The sequence below is a fragment of the Equus przewalskii genome, chromosome 6 (assembly GCF_037783145.1).
Source record: "Equus przewalskii isolate Varuska chromosome 6, EquPr2, whole genome shotgun sequence".
Classification (NCBI taxonomy): domain Eukaryota; kingdom Metazoa; phylum Chordata; class Mammalia; order Perissodactyla; family Equidae; genus Equus; species Equus przewalskii.
The window spans coordinates 34,132,384-34,153,770 of record NC_091836.1 but is presented as its reverse complement, the minus strand read 5'-3'; the positions used below and the strand labels follow the sequence as shown (position 1 = coordinate 34,153,770).

The following is a 21,387-nucleotide window of genomic DNA, read 5'->3' as shown; positions in this document are numbered from 1 at the left end:
CCAGGTGATAAAGTACTTGAAAAAGTGGAGTGATCGATTGTGTTTAATTGTGTTGACAGGTCAGGATGAAATCAGAGAATGACCACTAACTAGATTTAGCAATGTGGAAGTCACTGATGACTTTGAAAAGAACACTTCCATTGGAGAGGTAAACGCAAACAGTCTTACTAGAATGCATTCAAGAGAGAATGTAAGGAGCAGAAAGTAAAGACAACTCAAGGAGTTTTGTTATAAAGGAAAGCAGAGAAGGTTGGTGGTAGCTGAAGATGAATGTGGGGTAAAGAAATGCAGCTTTCTTTTCCTTTCTCTCTCTCTTGTTTTTAGTTGCTTGGTTTTTAAGGTAGGAGTAATTACAGCAGGTTTATATACTGGTAAGAATACTGTGGTAGTCAGGGAAGATTATGATGCAGGAGAAAAGGAAAGAAATGCTGAGGCAACATCCTGGAGTAGGTGGAAGGGAACTGGATCTAGCCACAAGTCAGAGGAGGCCTAAGATAGGAGAACAAACATTTCATCCATATTAATAGGAAGTAACATATACAGGCAGGTAAGTAGATACGGTGGGAGTTTGGGAAAGTTCCCTTTGACTTCTTTTTTCAGTGATAACAGGAAGCATTGTCACCAACTGAGAGTGAGTATGAGGAAAAACCTATAGGAAGTTTGAGGAGAGTAAAGAAATGAAATAGTTATCTAGGAAAGCATTGATTCTTATTCAATCATTTTTCACTTGAAATGTCTGCCAGCACCCTGTTTGAGACAGTGGGCCTAAATTTAATCCTGTCTTCTTCCCCCAAGAAATCAAAATCCATCTCAATTAGGCTCAGCTCTTATCTTCAAGCCTCTTCTTCCTTATATGTCCCTGCGAATTTAGAAAACTTGTAGAACTTGTCCTCCCAACCATGATTTTACAAACTTGTAAATTCAGGTAAACTCTTAGATTCTAGGCTCCTTTCCAAAGCACATTTATCCAATTCCTGAGTAAAACCAATAGGCAAAGGAGACTTTGAGCAGAAGAGTGATATAATCTTACTTTTTTTTGAAAGGACTGTTCCAGCTGTGAGAGAGTCTACAGGGAGCAAATATAGAAATGTATCCAATTCAAACAGGATTCACCACAGTACCATCACTAAGGACAAAGAGCCTCAAGTTTCATCCTTGTCAGCTGTTGGCTATTCCAGCATTCCCTAACCCCACAAAAATAAATCACTGGACACTGTCTACATATGACCAAATTACAATGCAAAAACATACCCATTTAGAGGTGAGATTTATATTCACAGACTGAACCTAGAGGAAGACTTGAAAGTTCCCTAATCCTATGCAAGATCTAATGCCATCATCATTCGACTATTAACTTGATGTCAGACAAGTCAATTCACCTATTTCACATAACCAAACTAAAAAACAGAAAACAAGCAAAAACTGTGTTGTACAACACCAAAGAAACAAATAAATAAAAACCAATACAACTTATCCCAGGAATAAAAGATTGGTTTAACAGTTGAAAATCAATTAATGTAATACATCTTATTAACAGAAAAAAAGATTAAAAAACTCATGATAATCTTATTAGATGCAGAAAAAGCATCTGACAAAATCCAACACATTTTTATGCTAAAAACCCTCAACAAACTAGTAATAGAAGAAAATTTCCTCAAACTAATAAAAGGCATCAAGGAAAAACCCACAGCTAACATCATACCTAATGCTGAAAGACTTAAATGCTTTCCCGCATCATGAACAACAGAAGGATGTCCACTTCATCATTCCTGTTCAGTACTGTACTGGATGTGCTATCCAGGGCAATTAGGCAAGAAAAAGAAAGGAAATGCATCCAGATGGAAAAGGAAGAAGTAAAACTATCTCTACGGGCAAATGAGAAGATCATATATATATAAAATTCTAAGGAACCCCTAAAAAACTATTAAAGTAAAAAAGGTGTTCAGGAAGGTTGCAGCATACAAGATGAATAGGTAAAAAATCAATTGCATTTCTATACACTTGTGATGAACAATCTGAAAACAAAAATAAGAAAACAATTCTATTTAAAATAGCATCAAACATAATAAAATACTTCAGAATAAATTTTAAAAAGAAGTACAAATTTTATGCTCTCAAAGCTATAAAGTATTCTTGAAAGAAATCTAAAAAGACTCGAATGGAAAGACATCCCATGTTCATGGATCAGATAGCAATAGCTCCCAAATTGATCTAAAGAGTCAACGCAATTGCTATCAAAATCTCAGCTGGCTTTTTTGCAGGAAGGTGATCTTAAAATTCATATGAAAAAGGCAAGGGACTCAGAACAGCAAAACAATAGTGAAAAAGAAGAACAAAGTTAGATGACTCACACTTCCCAACTTCATAACTACAAAGCTACAGGAATCAAGACAGATCGTACTGGTAGAGGAAAAACATATAGATTAATGGACACAACTGAGAGTTCAGAAATGAGCCCCTACATTAATGGTCCATTCATTTTTGACAAGAGCGTCACATCAATTCAATAGGGCAAGTAATAATCTTTTGGAATAATGGTGTTGAGATAACTTTCATGCAAAAAAATGAAGTTGGACCCCTATCTTCATTGAAGTTGGACCATAGGCCTAAATGTAAGAGCTAAAACTATAAAACTCTTAGAAGAACACATAGGAGCAAATCTTTGTGACCTTGGATTGGGTACCAGTTAAAGCAACAAAAGAAAAAGTAGATAAATTGGACTTCATCGAAATTAAAAACTTTTGTGTTGCAAAGGAAACCATCAAGAAAGTGAAAAGATAATCCTTAGAATGGAAGAAAATATTTGCAAATCATGTCTGATAAGAGACCTGTTTGTAGAAAATATTAACTCTCATAACTCAATAATCAAAAGATAAATAACTGAATTACAAAATGGGCAAAGGATCTGAAAAGACAGTTCTCCAAATGAGACACACAAATGGCTAATAAGCACATGAAATGATGCTCAATATCATCAGCCATCAAGAAAATGCAAATTAAAACCAAAATGAGATACCACTTCATACTCAGGAGGATAGCTATCATCAAAGAGACAGATAATGACAAGTGCTGGAGGATGTGAAGAAATCTGAACTCTTATATACCATTAGTGGGAATGTAAAATGGGGCAGCCACTTGGGAAAGCAGTTTTCAGTTCCTCAAATGGTTCAACATAGAGCTACCATATGACCTACCAAATCCACCCCTAGGTACATACCCAAGAGAAATGAAAGCATATGTCCACAGAAAAACTTGTAAACAAATGTTCATAGAAGCATTATTCATAATAGCCAATTAGTAGAAACAGCCTAAATGTTCATCAACTGATGAACGGGTAAACAAATGTGGTATATCCAGAGTGAAATATTATTCAGCAATAAAAAGCAATGAAGTACTAATACACGCTACAATAAGGATAAATCTTTTTTTTTTTTTTGAGGAAGATTAGCCCTGAGCTAACATCTATTGCCAATCCTCCTCTTTTTGCTGAGGAAGACTGGCCCAGAGCTAACATCCATGCCCATCTTCCTCTACTTTATGTGTGGGATGCCTACCACAGCATGGCATGCTAAGCTGTGCCATGTCTGCACCCGGGATCTGAACTGGCGAACCCCAGGCCAATGAAGCAGAACATGTGCACTTAACTGCTGTGCCACTGGGCCAGCCCAGGATAAATCTTAAAAACATTATACTAAATGAAAGATTCCAGCCACAAAAGACCATATATTGTATGATTCCATTTATATGAAAAGTGCACAACAGGCAAATCTATATAAACAGAAAGAAGGTGATTACCTAGGGCTGAGGGAGGAGGGAATGGGAGGTGACTGCTAATGGGTATGGGATTTTTCCCTTTTTGTGTGTGTGTGAGGAAGATTGGCCCCGAGCTGATATCTCTTGCCAATTTTCCTCTTTTTGCTTGAGAAAGATTGTCGCTGAGCTAATATCTGTGCCAATCTTCCTCTATTTTATGTGGGATGCTGCCAAAGTGTGGCTTGACAAGTGATGCTGGTTCCAAGCCCGGAATCTGAACCTGCAAACCCTGGGCTGTCGAAGCAGAGTACACGAACTTAACCACCACGTCACTGGGCCAGCCCCGGGATTTTTCTTTTTTAAATTTGAAATATTTTTAATTGTGGGAAAAAAACCCAAAACACATAATCTAAAATTTACGATTATAACAATTTTTAAGTGTACAGTTCAGTAATGTTAACTATATTCACATTGTTGTGAAACAGATTTCCAGAATTTGTTCATCTTGCAAAACTGAAACTCTACCCATTAAACAACTTCCTGTTTTCCCTCCCCCCAAGATCCTGGCAACCACTACTCTACTTTGTCTCTATGAATTTGACTGCGCTTGCTTCCTCATGAGTGGAATCATACAGTATCTATCCTTTTGTGACTGGTTTACTTTACTTAGCATGTCCTTAAGGCTCATCCATATTGTAGCATGTGACAGGATTTCTTCCCTTTTTAAGGCTGAATAATATTCCACTGGTATGGTATGTATACAGCATATTTTGTTTATCCTTTCATGTGTTGATGGACACTTGGGTTGCTTCCACCTCTTGGCTATTGTGAATAACGTTGCTACAAACATGGGTGTGCAAATATCTGTTCAAGATCCTGCTTTCAATTATTTTGGATATATACCCAGAAGTGGATTATGGGGGCATCCCTCTTTAAAAAAGAGTGACAAGGGGCTGGCCCCGTGGCCCACTGGTTAAGCTCATGCCCTCCACTGCAGGCGGCCCAGTGTTTCGTTGGTTCGAATCCTGGGCGCGGACATGGCACTGCTCAACAAACCAAGCTGAGGCAGCGTCCCACATGCCACGACTAGAAGGACCCACAACTAAGAACATGCAACTATGTACCGGGGGCTTTGGGGAACAAAAGGAAAAAAAATTAAAAAAAAGAGTGACAAAAGTGTTTTAAAATTTGATAGTGATGATGGTTGCACAACCCTAAAATATACTAAAAACCACTGAAGTGTACATTTCAAATAGGTAAATCATATGGTATATGAAGTATATCTCAATAAAGTTGTTAAAAAATATAACTTTTAAAGGCTAAACCAAGAATACAGTTACTTAAGGATATTGACTGAACTGGATAATTAATCTGGTCAATCTTGTCAGACAGGTAATTTTGACTCTTTATTTTCAATGACCTGGCTAGATGTTTAGGTATTTTCTGATACATAACCTAGGTGCGTCTTCAACACTGATCGTCAGAGAAAGTAGGAAAAAGAAACTGTCAGTATCTGTCTTTAATTCACAATATTAAACCTTTTCATATTTTGTGTCAGGAAATAGTGTGAAGAAATAACAAATTCATCCTAACTGTAGCAATTTTTTATTTCATCTGCCCTGTAGGTATGCCATTTATCAGATTTTTGAAAGATAGGAAAATAAGGCAGGGCTTTACTCACTTTGACTTCAGATTCACTTTTTGAAATGTCATTCAGAATTATTTCACATAGAAGATGCTCAAATGACAGAGGGTTTATTTGCCCTTTTTTTTGCAATAAAAACTATAAAATTAAAAAGTCCTGTGTACAATGTCACTGAAAGAGGTAATAAATTTTTAAAAAAGAAGAGAAAAATTCTGAGAAACAAATGTGAATCAAATTCAGATTCTTCTCTCTCATTGTTACACACAACTAGAAAAGCTAAGAGCAATACAGATGGCCACTGATGCTCAGAAACTCATTTCATCATCTTTTCTACTTCATCCACACATTTTCAATTTTATCAAGACTCAAAGATACAGTTTTAGAAAGACAATAAATGAGACAATCTCAAAGATTTTGCATGATCTCTTCTGATCAGAGCAGAGCAAAGTAAGAGAAACCTTACTGGTCTCACTGATCACTTTTAAAACAACGGGTTCCAGTATGGTTCACAGCAAAGAAACAAGTTTGGAAGTCAACCATCAATCTTGGTCTCAAGGCAGAGACTGAAACCATTGTTACACTCTAAATTACAGAGACAGGTGTTATGTGGGACAGTCTTTCTTTCCGGATTACACATGTCATACACTTTAACAGCTTTTCTTAAATAATCTCTCAGGATTGATTTTAAGTGAAGGTTGAAATACTACCAGTTGACTTCAGATTCTTTTTACAGATTTTTCAAAGTCCGTCTGTGTGCAGAAGCAAAATTATGAATGGCGACTCGAAGAGCTGAGTTCCCCTCAGGGATATCACAGGAATTGATGACTGAATGTAGTGCCCGGGTATACGCTGCAAATAAAGGTTTGCACAGTGATGAATGAAGGCAGATTCTAAACAACTCCCCCAACCTCTCTCCTATTAGTACTGCTTCTCTACCCGGTTTCATAGGTATTAACTATACAGTAAATAAATATTTATTGAGTACTTACTACATACCAAGCACTCCATGAGGACAGAAAAGATAATGGAGAGGATGGACCCAAAAATAACTTAATTGCAGTGTAATACTTCCAAACCAGAAGCACATACAAAATGTCATCACAGAATGAACTTCGGAATGAATGAAAAACTATCTAGGAGAGGATGGAAAAGATTTTCAGAAGTGGTAACATTTAAGATGACCTTGAAAGATTAATAAGAGCAAAGGAGGGGCCAGCCCCATGGCCAAGTGGTTAAAATTCTGCGAGCTCTGCTTCAGTAGTCCGGGTTTGTGGGTTTGGATCCCAGGAGCAGACCTGCTCCACTCATCAGCCATGCTGTGGATGCATCCCACATATAAAGTAGAGGAAAATTGGGACAGATGTTAGCTCAGGGCTAATCTTCCTGAAGAAAAAAAAAAAAGGAGGAAGATTGGCAATGGATGTTAGCTCAGGGCGAATCTTCCCCACACACACAAAAAATAAGAGTAAAGGAAAGAAGGCATTCTAGGCAGAGAAATGAATGTGTCATATGCAAAAGGTACTAAAAATTTTGACAAACTGAAAATAGCAGGTTTGATAGGCTGGAGTGTCACCTGGGGCCAGAGAGAAAATATGCCAAATATGCCGTGCATTTTATACTGTATTGGCAAACCCTAAGGGTTTTAAAGTAGGGGAATGGCATGATCAGATTTGTCTTTAAAATATAACTCATAGGACTGATAAGAAACTCATATCACACAGATGGGGCACTAGGAATACAAATACTGGCAGTATTCTCAGTGTGTGCATGAAGCCTACATAATCTCTACACTATGTAAATCAATATATTTAAGGAAGGAGAGGAAACAGAAACACTAGTGACAATGGGAAGGACTCTTATTTTCTCTAGGTGGGATTCCTGATAGAGTTTAGATTGGTCCTCATTCTCTTCAGTGTCCCTGGCAGAACTGGAGTCTAATGTGGATATATATGGTAATAAGTCTGCGTCAGCTAACACTGACATATTTGGCTAACAAGGAATTCACCTGGACAGAGGGCTAACTTAGATGACCATAAAAGGCAAGCTCTAATATTCCTCATTTACAGGAAGACCTGGAACCCAAGGCTCCCTACAGTAGAGTAAGTGGGAAATATTTCCCCAGCATAAAAGGAGACAAGGTAACAGATCTCACAGAGAAATACAACTCACTATAATTATTTTTACTGCCTCAGAGTTATTTTGCAAAGGAGTTATAAGAGTCTCTGATATACAGTAAGCACTCAATAAATGCTAAATTACTACAATCACTACTTTGATTTATTTATTTATTTTCTATGGCCACCAGGCCCCAACCATTCTTTTAAGAAACTTACCTCTGTGGTTTTTATAGAAAATACAATTGTTGGCACAGGTATCAGGATGAGCATCCCAAAAATCAGGACCACAGCAGCATAGTGGAGGTAAAGTAACATTATACAGCTGCATTTTCTCTTGGATCTGGGCTCTTAAAGCTTCTACATATCTAGAAAAATACAGTATGATCAGGCTAAGTGAACCACTCGAAAGAGAATGAGGGGCTGGCCCCATGGCATAGTGGTTAAGTTCAGCGTGCTCTGCTTTGGCAGCCTGGGTTTGCAGGTTCGGATTCTGGGCATGGACCTACAACACTCGTCAGCTATGCTGTGGTGGCGACCCACATATAAAGTGAAGGCAGACTGGCACAGATGTTAGCTCAGGGCTAATCCTCCTCAAGCAAAAAAAGAAGAAGATTGGGGGGGCCAGCCCAGTGGCATAGTGGTTAAGTTCACATGCTCCACTTTGGCGGCCCAGGGTTCGAAAGTTAAAATCCCAGGCGTGGACTGAGGCATCACTTGTCAAACCATGCTGTAGGGTATCTCACATGCAAAATACAGGAGGATGGGCACAGATGTTAGCTCAGAGCCAGTCTTCCTCAGCAAAAAGAGGAGGACTGGTAACATATATTAGCTCAGGGCCAATCTTCCTCATAAAAAAAAAAGAGGAAGATTGGCAACAGATTTTAGCTCAGGGCTGATTTTCCTCAGCAAAAAAAAAAAAAAAAAAGAAAGAGAATGAGCATGAGTCCTTGTTTGACTACCAGCTTTAACTATTAAACCTGTTTCATATCTCTGTGCCTCAACTCTTCCTCTTTGTACTGGGAAACAGCACTGGGAAAAATATAGTGCTATCCCAGAGAGGTATTAGGCAATCAAGAAATTTGGTGAAGTTCTGTATCCCCAAAAGTATGAGAAGACAGAGTCAACTCTTTTTTAAAGAAAATGAGAACAGTGAATTCTTTACAAGTCTCCTCTAGAGCCAGAATTTCATGCAGAACTTTTCAAAGTACCTCTGGTATTCCTTTTCTCTCTGTTGCTGTTTTTCTCTGGCTCCTGTTATTTCCTCAAGTTGTAGCTGGGCTAATATCTCACTCATCTTCTCCCCTGAATCTGGCTCTTTATGAAAACTCATTCTTAGTATCCTCTGCTCTTCAGCATAACGTTGCTGCTCTTTCTTTTTCTTAATTCTGAGAATAAAATCAAAACAGAGTTAGGAATTTCATAAAATCATTATTTAGAATTAGCTTCTAGATCCAAATAACTCAAGAAATTCCCAGACACAAGGAGTCAGGAAATCAGTTTAACACCCCTAAAATAGCCTCAAAAATTCCGGCTGGCTTATTTGAGTTCATCCTACAGCTCATGCATATACATAGCCTCTCAAATGGAAATCATCAATGGTTACTATTAAAAGAGTTTTTCTGTAAGAATCCAATTACAAGAGCTTTCTCAGGTGAAAACTACAAGTAGACAGGACTTCTGCTTTTGGCTAAAATGGAGTAACAGGGACTGGATTTGCTGCCCACCCCCGTACCTTAAACAGCCAAATGAATAAATAAAAACAAATCAACCAACAACCAGACAAAATACAAAAAAAAACAAAAAAGGGCTTTCAAGACATTGGACATCAGGCAACAAAAGACAGTGATCCTTGACACAGAGAAAACAAATGAAGTGAGCCCTATAACTGCCCAAGATCACTGCCTTGAAAGTTTCTAGGCAGTGACACAGCCGAGGAGCGTTGAGATGGAGCCTGGTGGATTCCCTGAGTTAAGGAGATGAAGCTGAAAGTCCAGGGACACAGAGGCAACTAGAGTTCATAAGACAGAATATCGGAAACGAGAGAGCTGCTCAGAGAGAGAACCCCAGAGATCTACAGAGGGTCTCCTTCTAACACACAGCAGAGTACTGTGTATCTACATGAGGAAATGACCTGAGGATAGGGATAGAACCATCCAAAAGGGTAACAGGGGACAGTGCTCTATGTTGACATAGAGCAGGGAATAGTGCTTGTTCCCACCAGACTTGAAAAACTCAAAATGCACAGAGCATTGGGTAGTTTTCAGGAAGATCTTACCTCAGTTCTGGGGAATAATAATTAGCCCTAGACTGAGCACTGCTCCAGACACACGTAACAAAATATAAAAGCAAAGGCTCAAAGTAACTTAACTGCATCCCAAAACAAAGCTCAGGAAAATTTATAAGAATACAAAGATACCCAGCAATCAACAAGGTAAAATTCACAATATTGGACATCTAATCAAAGATTACCAGGCATGCAAAGAGGCAGGAAAACACAACTCATAATGAAGAGAATAATCTATCAATCAAAACCAACCAAGAACTGACAGTTAGTAGAATTAGCACATAATGGCATTAAAACAGTTATTACAACTATATTCTATACGTTCAAAAAGTTAAGATGTAAAAAAGACTGAAATCAAACTTCTTGAGATTAAAAACTACAATTTTTGAGAAGAAAAATACACTGGAGAAGAGGCCTATATCTATTAAAGAAATGGAATCGATAATTAATAAACTTCCAAAACTGATGGCACCAGGCCCAGATGGGTTCACTGGTGAATTCTACCAAACAATTAAGGAAGAAATTACACCAATTCTTTACAATCTCTTTCGGAGACTAGAAGGAGAAGGAATACTTTTTAACTCATTCTATGAGGCCAACACTACCCTAATACCAAAATCAGACAAAGATAATACAAGAAAAGAAAACTACAGACCAATATTTCTCATGAACATAGAGGCAAAAAAACCCCAAAAATATTAGCAAATTAAATCCAACAAGGTATAAAAACAATTAAATACCACAACCAACTGAGATTTATCCCAGGAATGCAAGGCTGGTTCAACATGGAAAAAACCAATTAATATAATCTATTACATCAACAGGATAAATAACAAAAATCACACGATCCTATAAATAGATGCAGAAAAAGCATCTGACAGAATCCAACACCATTTATGATAAAAACTCTCAGTAAACTAGGAATAGAGAGGAACTGCCTAAACTTGATATAGAATATCTACAAAAAACCTATAGCTGACATCATACTCAAAGGTGAGAAACTAGACACTGTCCCACTAAGATCAGGAACAAGGCAAGGATGTCCTCTCTCATTACTCCTTTTCAACATGGTACTGGAAGTCCTAGCTAATGCAGTAAGACAAGAAAAGGAAATAAAAGGTCATAGAGATCGGAAAGGAAAAAATAAAACTTTGTTCACAGATGACATGATCATCTATGTTCTTCCCAACCTAATCTATAGATTCAATGCAATCCCAATATATTGAAAAACTGATTCTTTTTTTTTCTTTCTTTAAAGATTGGCCCTGGGCTAACAACTGTTGTCAGTCTTCTTTTTTTTCTTTTCCTCAAAGCCCCCCCAGTACACAGTTGTATATTCTAGCTGTATGTCCTTCTAGTTCTGCTATGTGGGATGCCACCTCAGCAAGGCTTGATGAGTGGTGCTAGGTCCACGCCCAGGATCCAAACTGCTGAAACCCTGTGCTGCAAAAGTAGAGTGCGCAACCTTAACCACTCAACCACAGGGCCAGCCCATGAAAAACTGATTCTAAAGTTTACATGGAGAGGTAAAAGTCCCAAGATAGCCAACATGATATTGAAGGAGAGGAACAAAGTTGGAGGACAGACACTATTAGACTTCAAGACTTACTACAAAGCTACAGTAATCAAGCAGTGTGGTATTGGTGAAAATACAGACAAACAAAACAATGAGACAGAACAGAGAGCCCAGAAATAGACCATATAAATATAGTTAATAGATCTTTGAAAAAGGAACAAAGGCAATACAATGGAGCAAAGATTGTCTTTTCAACAAATGATGAGGAGACAAGTGAACATCCATGTGCAAAAGAATGAATCTAGACACAGACTTGACACCTCTCACAAAAATTAACTCAGAATGGATCGTGGAGCTAAATGTAAAACACAAAACTATAAAACTCCTAGAAGATAACTTAAGAGAAAATTTAGATGATCTTGGGTATCGTGACGACTTTTTAGATACAACACCAAAAGCATGATCCATAATAGAAACTATTGATAAATTGGACTCCATTAAAATCAGAAACTTCTGCTCGGCAAAAGATACTGTCAAAAGAATGAAGAGACAAGCCACAGACTGAGAGAAAGTATTTGCAAAAGACAAATCTGATAAAGGATTGTTATCCAAAATATACAAAGAACTCTTAAAACTCAACACTAAGGAAGAAAAAATAAACCTGATTTAAAAATGGCCCAAAGACCTGCACAGACACTGCGGCAAAGAAAGTATACAGTTGGCAAATAAGTATATGAACAGATGCTCCACACCATTTGTCATCAAGAAAACTCAAATTAAAATAAACAATGAGATACCACTGCACATCTATGAGAATGGCCAAAATCTGGAACGCTGACAACAATAAATGCTGACAAGGATGTGAAGCAACAAAAACTCTTATTCACTGCCAGCAGGAATGCAAAATGGTACAGGCACTTTGCTAAATATACTCTTGCCATATGATCTAGTAATCATGCTACTTAGGATTTATGCAAAGGAGTTGAAAACTTATATCCAGACAAAACCTGCACATGGATATTTATAACAGCTTTATTCATAATTGCCAAATCTTGGGGAAAAACCAAGATATCAGATGAATGGATAAATAAACTGTGGTATATCCAAACAAGGGAATATTCTTCAGTGCTAAAAAGAAATGCGCTATCAAGCCATAAAGTGACATGGAGGAACTTAAATGCATATTACTAAGTGACAGAAGCGAACCTGAAAAGGCTACATACTATATGATTCCAATTATATGACATTCTAGAAACAAGAAAACAACAGAGACAGTGAAAAAGATCAGTGTTGCCAGAAGTTGTAGGCGGAGTTGGAAGAGGAATGAATAGGCAGAACACAGAGGACTTTTAGGGCAGTGAAACTATTCTGTATGATACTATAATGATGGATACATGTCATTATACATTTGTCCAAACCCATAAATGTACAACACCAAGGATTAACCCTAATGTAAACTACGGACTTTGGGTGATAATGACGTGTCAATGTAGGTTCACATTTGTAACAGACGTACCACACTGGTGAGGGATGTTGATAACGGAGGATGCTCTGAATGTTGGAGGACAGGGAGTATATGGGAAATTGCTGTACCTTCCTCTCAATTTTGCTGTCAACCTAAAACTGCTCTATAAAGTCTTCATTAAAAAAAATACACTAATGGGATTACCAGCAGACTAAATGTTGCAGAACTAAATGTGAAAGTATAACAATAGAAATTACCCAAAATAAACCACAGAAAAAATAATCCAAAAAATTAAAAGAGCACAGAAAAGCCAATAATCCAATTTAAAAAATGGGTAAAGGACTTAAATAGACATTTCTCCAAAGATGATCTATAAATGGCCAACAAGCATATAAAAAGATGCTCAACATCACTAATCATTAGGAAAATGTAAACCAAAGCCCCAATGAGATATCACCTCATATCCATTAGTATGGCTACTATCAAAAAAACAGAAAATAACTGTTGGCAAGGATATGAAAAATTGGAACCCTCGTGCACTGTTGGTAGGATTGTAAAATGGTGCAACTGCTACAAAAAACAATACGGAGGTTCATCAAGATATTAAAAATAAAACTACCATATGATCTAGCAATCTCACTTCTGGGTATATATCCAAAAGAAACGACAGCAGGGTCTTGAAGAGCTATTTGCACACCCACATTCACTGTAGCACTAAGTCACAATATCCAAGAGGTGGAAGCAACCCAAGTGTCCATCTACAGATGAATGGATAAACAAAATGTGGTATATACATACAACGGAATATTAATGTTACACATTCGTAAAAAGGAAAGAAATCCTATCACATGCTATAATATGGATGAGCCTTAAGGACATTATGCTAAGTCAAATAAGCCAGTCACAAAAAGACAAATACTGTATGATCTATCACATTTAAAAGAGGGTTTAAAGTAGTCAAATTCATAAAAATGGAAAGTAGTATGAGAGTTACCAGGGGCTGGGGGTAGGGGAAAAGGGGAGCTGTAGTTTAATAGGTATAGAGTTTCAGATTTGCAAGATGAAAAAGTTCCAAAGATCTATTTCACAACAATGTAAATCTAACATTTATTTATTTATTTACACTACTGTACTGTACACTTAAAAATGGTTACAATGGTACATTTTATGTTATGTGTTTTTTTACCACAATAAAAAAAGAAGTGTGTTACATAAATAAATGAACAAATGAATGGAAGAAAAAACCTCAAAGTGAAATAAAGGTGTTTTCAGACATACAAAAGCCGAAAGAATTCATCCCCAGTATACCCACAACTACAAGAAAAGTTAAAAATTGTCTTTCAGATAGAAGAAAAATGATACTTTAGGTTATATATATAAGACTTTTCTTATCATTTAAATTTTTTAAAATAATAATAGACTTTTAATAAAAATAACAATGTATTTTGTATGTAAAATTAAAATGTATGACAACAATAGCATAAAGGTTGGGATAGGAGAAAAGCATACTAAAATTCTTATACTATGATTTTTATACTATAGGTGAAATAGTATAATATCATTTGAAGGTAGAATGTGAAAAGTTGGAGATGTATATAAATCCTAGAACCAATGAAATAACAAAAAAAGTTATAGCTACTATGCCAACAAAGGAGATCAAATGAAATCATAAAAAAATACAAGTAATTCAAAAGAAGGCAGAAAAAGAGAAAAGGGGAATAAAGAACAGAAGGGACAAAGAGAAAACAAATAGCAAGATGATATATTCTAGCAAACCCCACCAATAATCACATTAAAGGTAAATGGTCTAAACACTCCAATTAAAAGGCAGAAATTAGCAGATTTGACAAAAAGTCAAGATCCAACTATATGCTGCTGACAAGAAATGCACTTTAAATAAAAGGAACAAATAGGTTAAAAATACAAGTATAGAAAAAGATACATCATGCTACCACTAGTTAAAAGAAGGTTAGAGTGGGGGTTGGCCCCGTGGCCGAGTGGTTGAGTTCACGTGCTCCGCTGCAGGTGGCCCAGTGTTTCGTTGGTTCGAATCCTGGGCGCAGACATGGCACTGCTCGTCGGACCACGCTGAGGCGGCATCCCACATGCCACAACTAGAAGGACCCACAACGAAGAATACACAACTATGTACCGGGGGGCTTTGGGGAGAAAAAGGAAAAAATAAAATCTTTAAAAAAAAAAAAAAAAAAGAAGGTTAGAGTGGCTACATTAATATCAGACAGTGTAGATTTCAGAGCAAACAAAATTATCAAGGATAAAGAAGATCATTTCATAATTATGGATCCAATTAATTAAGGAGATAACAATCCCAAACATTTATGCCTTAAGAACAGAGCTGTAAAATACATGAAGCAAAGACTGAAGGAACTACCAAGAGATACAGACAAATCCACAGTTACAGGCAGAAATTTCAATAGCCCTCTCTCAATTACTGATTGAATAAGTAAGCAAAAAACGGCAAGGATATAGTAGACTTGACCTACATCATCAACGAACTTGACCTAATGGACATTTATAGAATATTCCACAACATTAATAGAATAGTAGAATACACATTTATAGAACAACAGAATACACATTCTTCTACTGTAAGGTTATAGAACTTGGAACATTTACCAAGATAAATCATATTCTGGGGCATAAAACAAGTGTTAATAAATTCAAAAGGATTCAAGTTATACATAGCATGCTCTTCTCTGACCAAAACGGAATTAAATTAGATATCAATAACAGAAAGATCCTTGGAAAATCTCCAAATATTTGGAAATTACATCACACACTTCTAAATAATCCATGATCAAGGAAGAACCAAAGGGAACTTAGAAGGTATTTTGAACTGAATGAAAACGAATTTATCGGATGCTGCTAAAGACTATTTAGTTGGAAATTAATAGCACTAAATGCCTATAGGAGGAAAGAAGAAAGTTATCAAATGAATCACCTAATCTTCTACCTTAAGAAACTAAAAAAAGAAGAGAAAATTAAGCCTAAAGTAAGCAGAAGAAAATAAATCATAAATATTGAAGCAGAAATGAATGAACTAGGGAACAGAAAGATAGAAAAAAAATTAATACAACCAAAAGCTAGGTCTTTACGAAGATCAATAAAATTGATAAACCTTGACCCTATCTGATCATGAAAAAAAGAGAGACAGAAGATATAAATTATTAAGATCAAAAATAAGAGGGGAGACATCACTTTGGATTCTACAGATATTAAAAGAATAACACAAGAATATTAGGAACAGTTTTACGTCAATAAATTTAACAACTTTGATGAAATGACAAATTCATTGAAAGACACAAACTACTAAAGCTTATTCAAGAAAAATAGATTGCCAGAACAGCCTTATATCTATCATCAACACTAAAACTGTTGTTAAGAACCTTTCCACAATGAAAAGTCCAGAATCAGATGGATTCACCGGCAAATTCTACCAAACATTTAAGGAAGAAATAATATCAATTCTACATAAACTCTTCCAAAAAACTTGGAAATACTTCCCAACTCATTCTATGAGGCCAGTATTACATTAAAACCAAAACCAATCAAAGATGTTACAAGAAAAGTATAAGCCACTATCTCTTAGAACATAGATGTAAATTCTAAACAAAATTTTTGCAAATCTAATCAAACAATATATTAAAAGAATAATACATTATTATCAGTGGAAAAAGGATAGGCTTTCAACAAATGATATCCACACGCAAAAAAATAAACTTCACACTATATATGAAAATTAACTCAAACTGGATCACAGACCTAAAAGTAAAACCTAAAATGGTAATCTTTCTAGAAGAAAAGTTTTGTGATCTTGGGTTAGGCAATGACTTCTTAAATATGACACCAAAAGCACAATCTATAAAGAACAAACCAAAATACAAGAATTCATCACAATTTAAAACTTCTGCACTTTAAAAAACAAGTCACAGACTGGGAGAAAAATCTTTGCAACGCATATATCTGATAAAGGACTTGTATCTAGATTATATTAAAGAACTCTTAAAACACAACAATAAGAAACCAACTCAATTTAAAAATTTGGGTTTGAACAGCCACTTCACCAAAAAATGATATATAGATGGCAAATAAACACTTGAAAAGATGCTCAACGCCTTTAGTGATTCAGGAAATTCAAACTAAAACCAATGAGATACCATACACACTTATTCAAATGGCTAAAATGAAAAACACTGACCATACCAAGTGTTGGTGAGGAGGTAAGGGAACTTGAACACTCTTACACTGCTGGTGGTAATATAGAATGGTACAACCACTTCAGAAAACCGTTTAACAGTTTCTTTAAAAGATGAAACATATACCTATCATATGATCCAGCCATTCTACTCCCAGGTATTTGCCCAAGAGAAAAGGTAACATATTTTGAAAGACTTGTACACAAGTGTTCATTACACCTTTATTTGTAATAAACAAACTGGAAACAACAAAATGTCATCAATCTATGAATGGATAAACAAATTGTGGTATATCTATACAATGGAATACTATTCAGTAACAAAAAGAAATGAGCTCTTGATACACACAACAACAAGGATAAATCTCAAAATAATTATGCTGAGTAAAAGGAGCCAAGCATAAGAGCACACAATATATGATTCCAGAAAATAAAAACTAATCTACAGCGACAGAAAGCAAACCAGTGGTTGCCTTGGGAGGAAGGGGTAGAGAGGGGCAGAAAAGAGGGGCTAGCAACGGCATGAGCAAACTTTCGGGGATGACAGATATGTTCACTATCTTGACTATTGTGGTGGTTTCATTTGTATACCTGTATGTCAAAACATAAAAGTTTACACTTTAAATATGTGCAATTTATTGAACATCAATCATAGTGATTTTAAAAAAAAAACCTCACCCACAAGTAGAGAGGATTTTCATTGAGAAAATCAGAAAACCTAAGTAAACAGCTTTTGTTATGAAATATGACTGATTTAAGACTAGAACTTATAAATATATGCTGATAATATCAGTTGCTAAAAATTACTTTGAAATAAATGAACTATTGTTTTCTGAATAGTAGCATGAGGCCAATTCACACTCATATGTCTTCAATAGAGTATGGACTGCTGAAAATTCTGGGCTTCCATCCATTTGTGGCAGGCTATTTACTCCAGTGGAATTAAAGCCTTCCTTTTAGTTGGATTAACACAAGTATATATTAAAACCAGGAAGCCATCCTACAAAGGCTGAAGGATCAGGCACTGGAAAAGTACAAGAGACAGAGCAGTTGTATTGTATGCAGAACTAAGTCCATCCAGACTCTGACAGCTAACTGCTGGCCACCTCTAGCACTTTAAACAAGGATTTTCTCACCACTGTTCTCCCACACTTGCCATTCTTTCCTGAGCTACAACTGTAAGTCTAAATTGAGTATTCCTCAAAGAGTATAGAATATACAGTTTTTATGGTATGATTCAAACTCAAATGCACTATAAAGTTGAAATAGGGTAGAGCTGAGAAATCTCATTATTGCAACTTGGGCAGAGAGATATCTTTTTATACCAGTAAAGATCAAAATTTAAAGGCACATAAGGCAGTGTACTAGGAATATGAGAAAGGTAATGTGGGGAAAGGCCAAAACAGCAACATAGTCATTCATGATTGACTTTAAAATATATGTTGCCTTGCTCTCTTAAAATACAATGTGTGAAATAAGCAAGAGAATGAAAGGAAAAGATTAAAAGAGTATAAAAGTTAAAAGATGAGCCTAAGATCACAGGTGCTGTTGGCTGGGGATCTAGGTACACAGAGATCTTATTCCAAAGAGAGCCAGTAAAGAATAAAGTAAACATTTTGAGGATATTCATATTTTCTTACTTCAATAACTCCTTACCTTGTAAAAAAAAAAAAAGGCACATTGGAAAAGATTTTTCTGTAAATAATGAATCAAATTGAGGTTTTCAATGGTGAAATTTAAATGGAGCCAAGTGAATGACAACAGAAAAGCTTAGTTACTAAGATAATTCTCCATACCAATTATTCTCTATACCAGTAAACTAACAGCTAAGGAAACATATCAGTATTGTTTTTCAAATTTGACACCTTAGGTGCTGGTAACAGGGCAGTTCCTAGAAATGATGGAATCAGTCCCATTCCCTTCCCCTAGTTACTCCTCTCCTCACAGTCAAACACCTTAAGCGTTGTCTAGACTTTCTGTCTCTATTTCCTGATCTCCTCACCCACTCCAATATGGCTTTAAGACCCATCAATCACTCTACCAAAAGAACTCTCTCTAAGGTCAATGGTGGCCTTTAGGTCATTTAATCCATGTAGCACATACATTCTCAAATGGGACAATACTATACCCAAGGGGCAAAAACTGATTCAAGGGAGCAAAAAATCTTAGATATTAAAATAGCTTGTGGCCCTCCAAAAAGTCATAGTACATAAACAGAAAGACAATATAACTAGGCCTTCTCCACTTCTTACGCTACAGCTTCTCCCCAGGTGACTTTATGTATGCCCTCTGCTTCAGCTACCACCCACTACCACCTGTAACTCATAAAGGTACAGCTCCATCATAGACCATTCCCCTGAGGTTCAAACCTATATAACTACTTGCCGATTGGACATCTCCATGTGAGTGTCTCAAAGGCAGTTTTCTGAGAAACGAATCTACAGCTTTGGTCAGATTCTCAGGTTAAGAACTATTGCCATATAGTAGTTTCAGAAAGGATCATAAAACCAAAAACAACAAAGCTAACTTAAAAAGCTGATATAAACAATTAATCTATAAACAAGTTTTTATTCTTCTCTGATGCCCTTCAGGCCTCTGCGTAAATATACCTGTTAGTTGATACACAATAGAAGCTAAACTAGGTCAGAAATCAACATGTCAACATACTGCTTTTTCCAGGGCATTGACGTGAATACAATTATAGTGGTTCTCTGGTTATGCCAAAAGGTATTCTGAAACCAGTGTCAAACTTTCAGTAAAAGAGAGGTAAGAATATAAAACACTGCAGACTGGTTCTGGTTTGTAAACTTGCTACACTGGGTGTCTGCACAACTAACAACAAGTAAACATCATTTTACATTTTGAAGAGAATCTTGAAAATAAAGTGATATCACAGGCAAACTGCATTAAAAATATATTCTTGTAATTCCAACAACAACTTGAAAACTCTTCTTGTTACTCACTCATCTTCCATATAATAAGGTCACACTATTAATCCTTTACAAAGTTAAACTAAAACAGAGACCTAGAACTAAAAATGAGGGCTATCTTTTTGGCTCTATAGATTCTTTGTTCTTGAACAATCACAGAAATTAGCAACACTGATACTTTCAAATAAAAGAAATTCTGCTTCTAAGATTAAGAAACAGATTTATTTCAGGGGTTAAAGAGATGCCCTGTTAGAAAAATAACTTCTTGGGGGCCAGCCCCATGGCACAGTGGTTAAATTCACATGCTCCGCTTTGGTGGCCTGGATTTGCAGGTTCAGATCCCAGTCATGGACCTACACCACTCGTCAGCCATGCTGTGGCAGTGACCCACACACAAAGTAGAAGACTGGCACAGATGTTAGCTCAGGGCTAATCTTCTCAAACAAAAAAAGAAAAAGAAAAAGAACTTCTCAAGGAGGTAGAAGAAATCTTCCTCTTTGGCACAACAGGATTAAGTTCTAATCTATCTCAGTCTAAATCTCTGCCTGCTGATCTTGTTTTTCTGTTCAACCTTTCTGTCTCTCCATTTCCTGATTCTGATAGTATTCTTCTTACTGATTTCTGAAATGACTACTAAAAATAACTTACTATTTCCTACTAGACTCTATTTAGGATTTCCTTTAAGCACCTCAAACCCAATATGCCCCAAGCTAAACTTATCTTCTCCACCTCTTCCTCCTTCTTGGCAACTCTTATTTCCTAGTGCTCCATTTACCTCGTGGCCTAAGCCATAATCCTGGGACTTATTCTTGAATTCTCCTTTGAAGAAATCTTATCAATTCTCTCTCTTATGTTCTCAAAACTGCCTCCTCCTCACTGTCCCTGGCTTATATGAAAGGCCATGTTACAGACTTCAAAGAGGTTAGGTGATGGAATCAAATAAATCTGGGGCTGAATCCCAGTTCTGCTATTGCTAAGTGAGATCTTAATCTTAGGATAAATTACTTAACCTCTCTAGCTCTCATTTCCTCATCTGTAAAATGAAAAGAATAATAACATTTACCTCGTAAGGTTATTCAGGTCAGTAAATGAGTCAATGCCTCCAAAACAGTCAACACTACGCCTAGCACACTGTAAACCCTCAGTATATGGTAGCTACCACTACAGTGCAAGATTGTCTATCAATTAAATGAGATGATAATCTATGTAATGTACTTGACACACAGTAAGGGCTTAATACATAATAATCTTTTTTAAAAAATTAATTTCATCTCATTTTCTAAGTATATTACTTCAATAATCGCCTATCATCTACTTTTAGTCATCTATTCCCCACAACACCTCTAAATGGCTCCTGTTTTCAGGATAAAATCCAAATTTGTTCTCATGACATTTTTGTTGTTAGTGCTGTGGAGTCAATTCCAACTCCTGGCGATCCTGTGTACAGTAGAGTGGAACCCT

At 36.4% G+C, this 21,387-nt stretch overlaps 1 protein-coding gene across 7 annotated transcripts in view; it reads right to left on the bottom strand.

Annotated features, from left to right (window-relative positions):
• Positions 1-5,342: 5,342 nt before the first annotated feature.
• The window catches only part of CCDC15 (coiled-coil domain containing 15), a 76,575-nt gene continuing 60,530 nt past the window's right edge, over positions 5,343-21,387 (bottom strand). For all 7 annotated transcript variants that reach the window (XM_008535996.2, XM_070623365.1, XM_070623362.1 and 4 more), the window contains 3 exons: positions 8,724-8,900; positions 7,732-7,880; positions 5,343-6,247 (listed from right to left, as the gene is read on the bottom strand). In XM_008535996.2, coding sequence (XP_008534218.2) covers positions 6,126-6,247; positions 7,732-7,880; positions 8,724-8,900 — 448 coding nt within the window. In that variant the 3' untranslated portion in view covers positions 5,343-6,125. The remainder of the gene's footprint in view (positions 6,248-7,731; positions 7,881-8,723; positions 8,901-21,387) is intronic.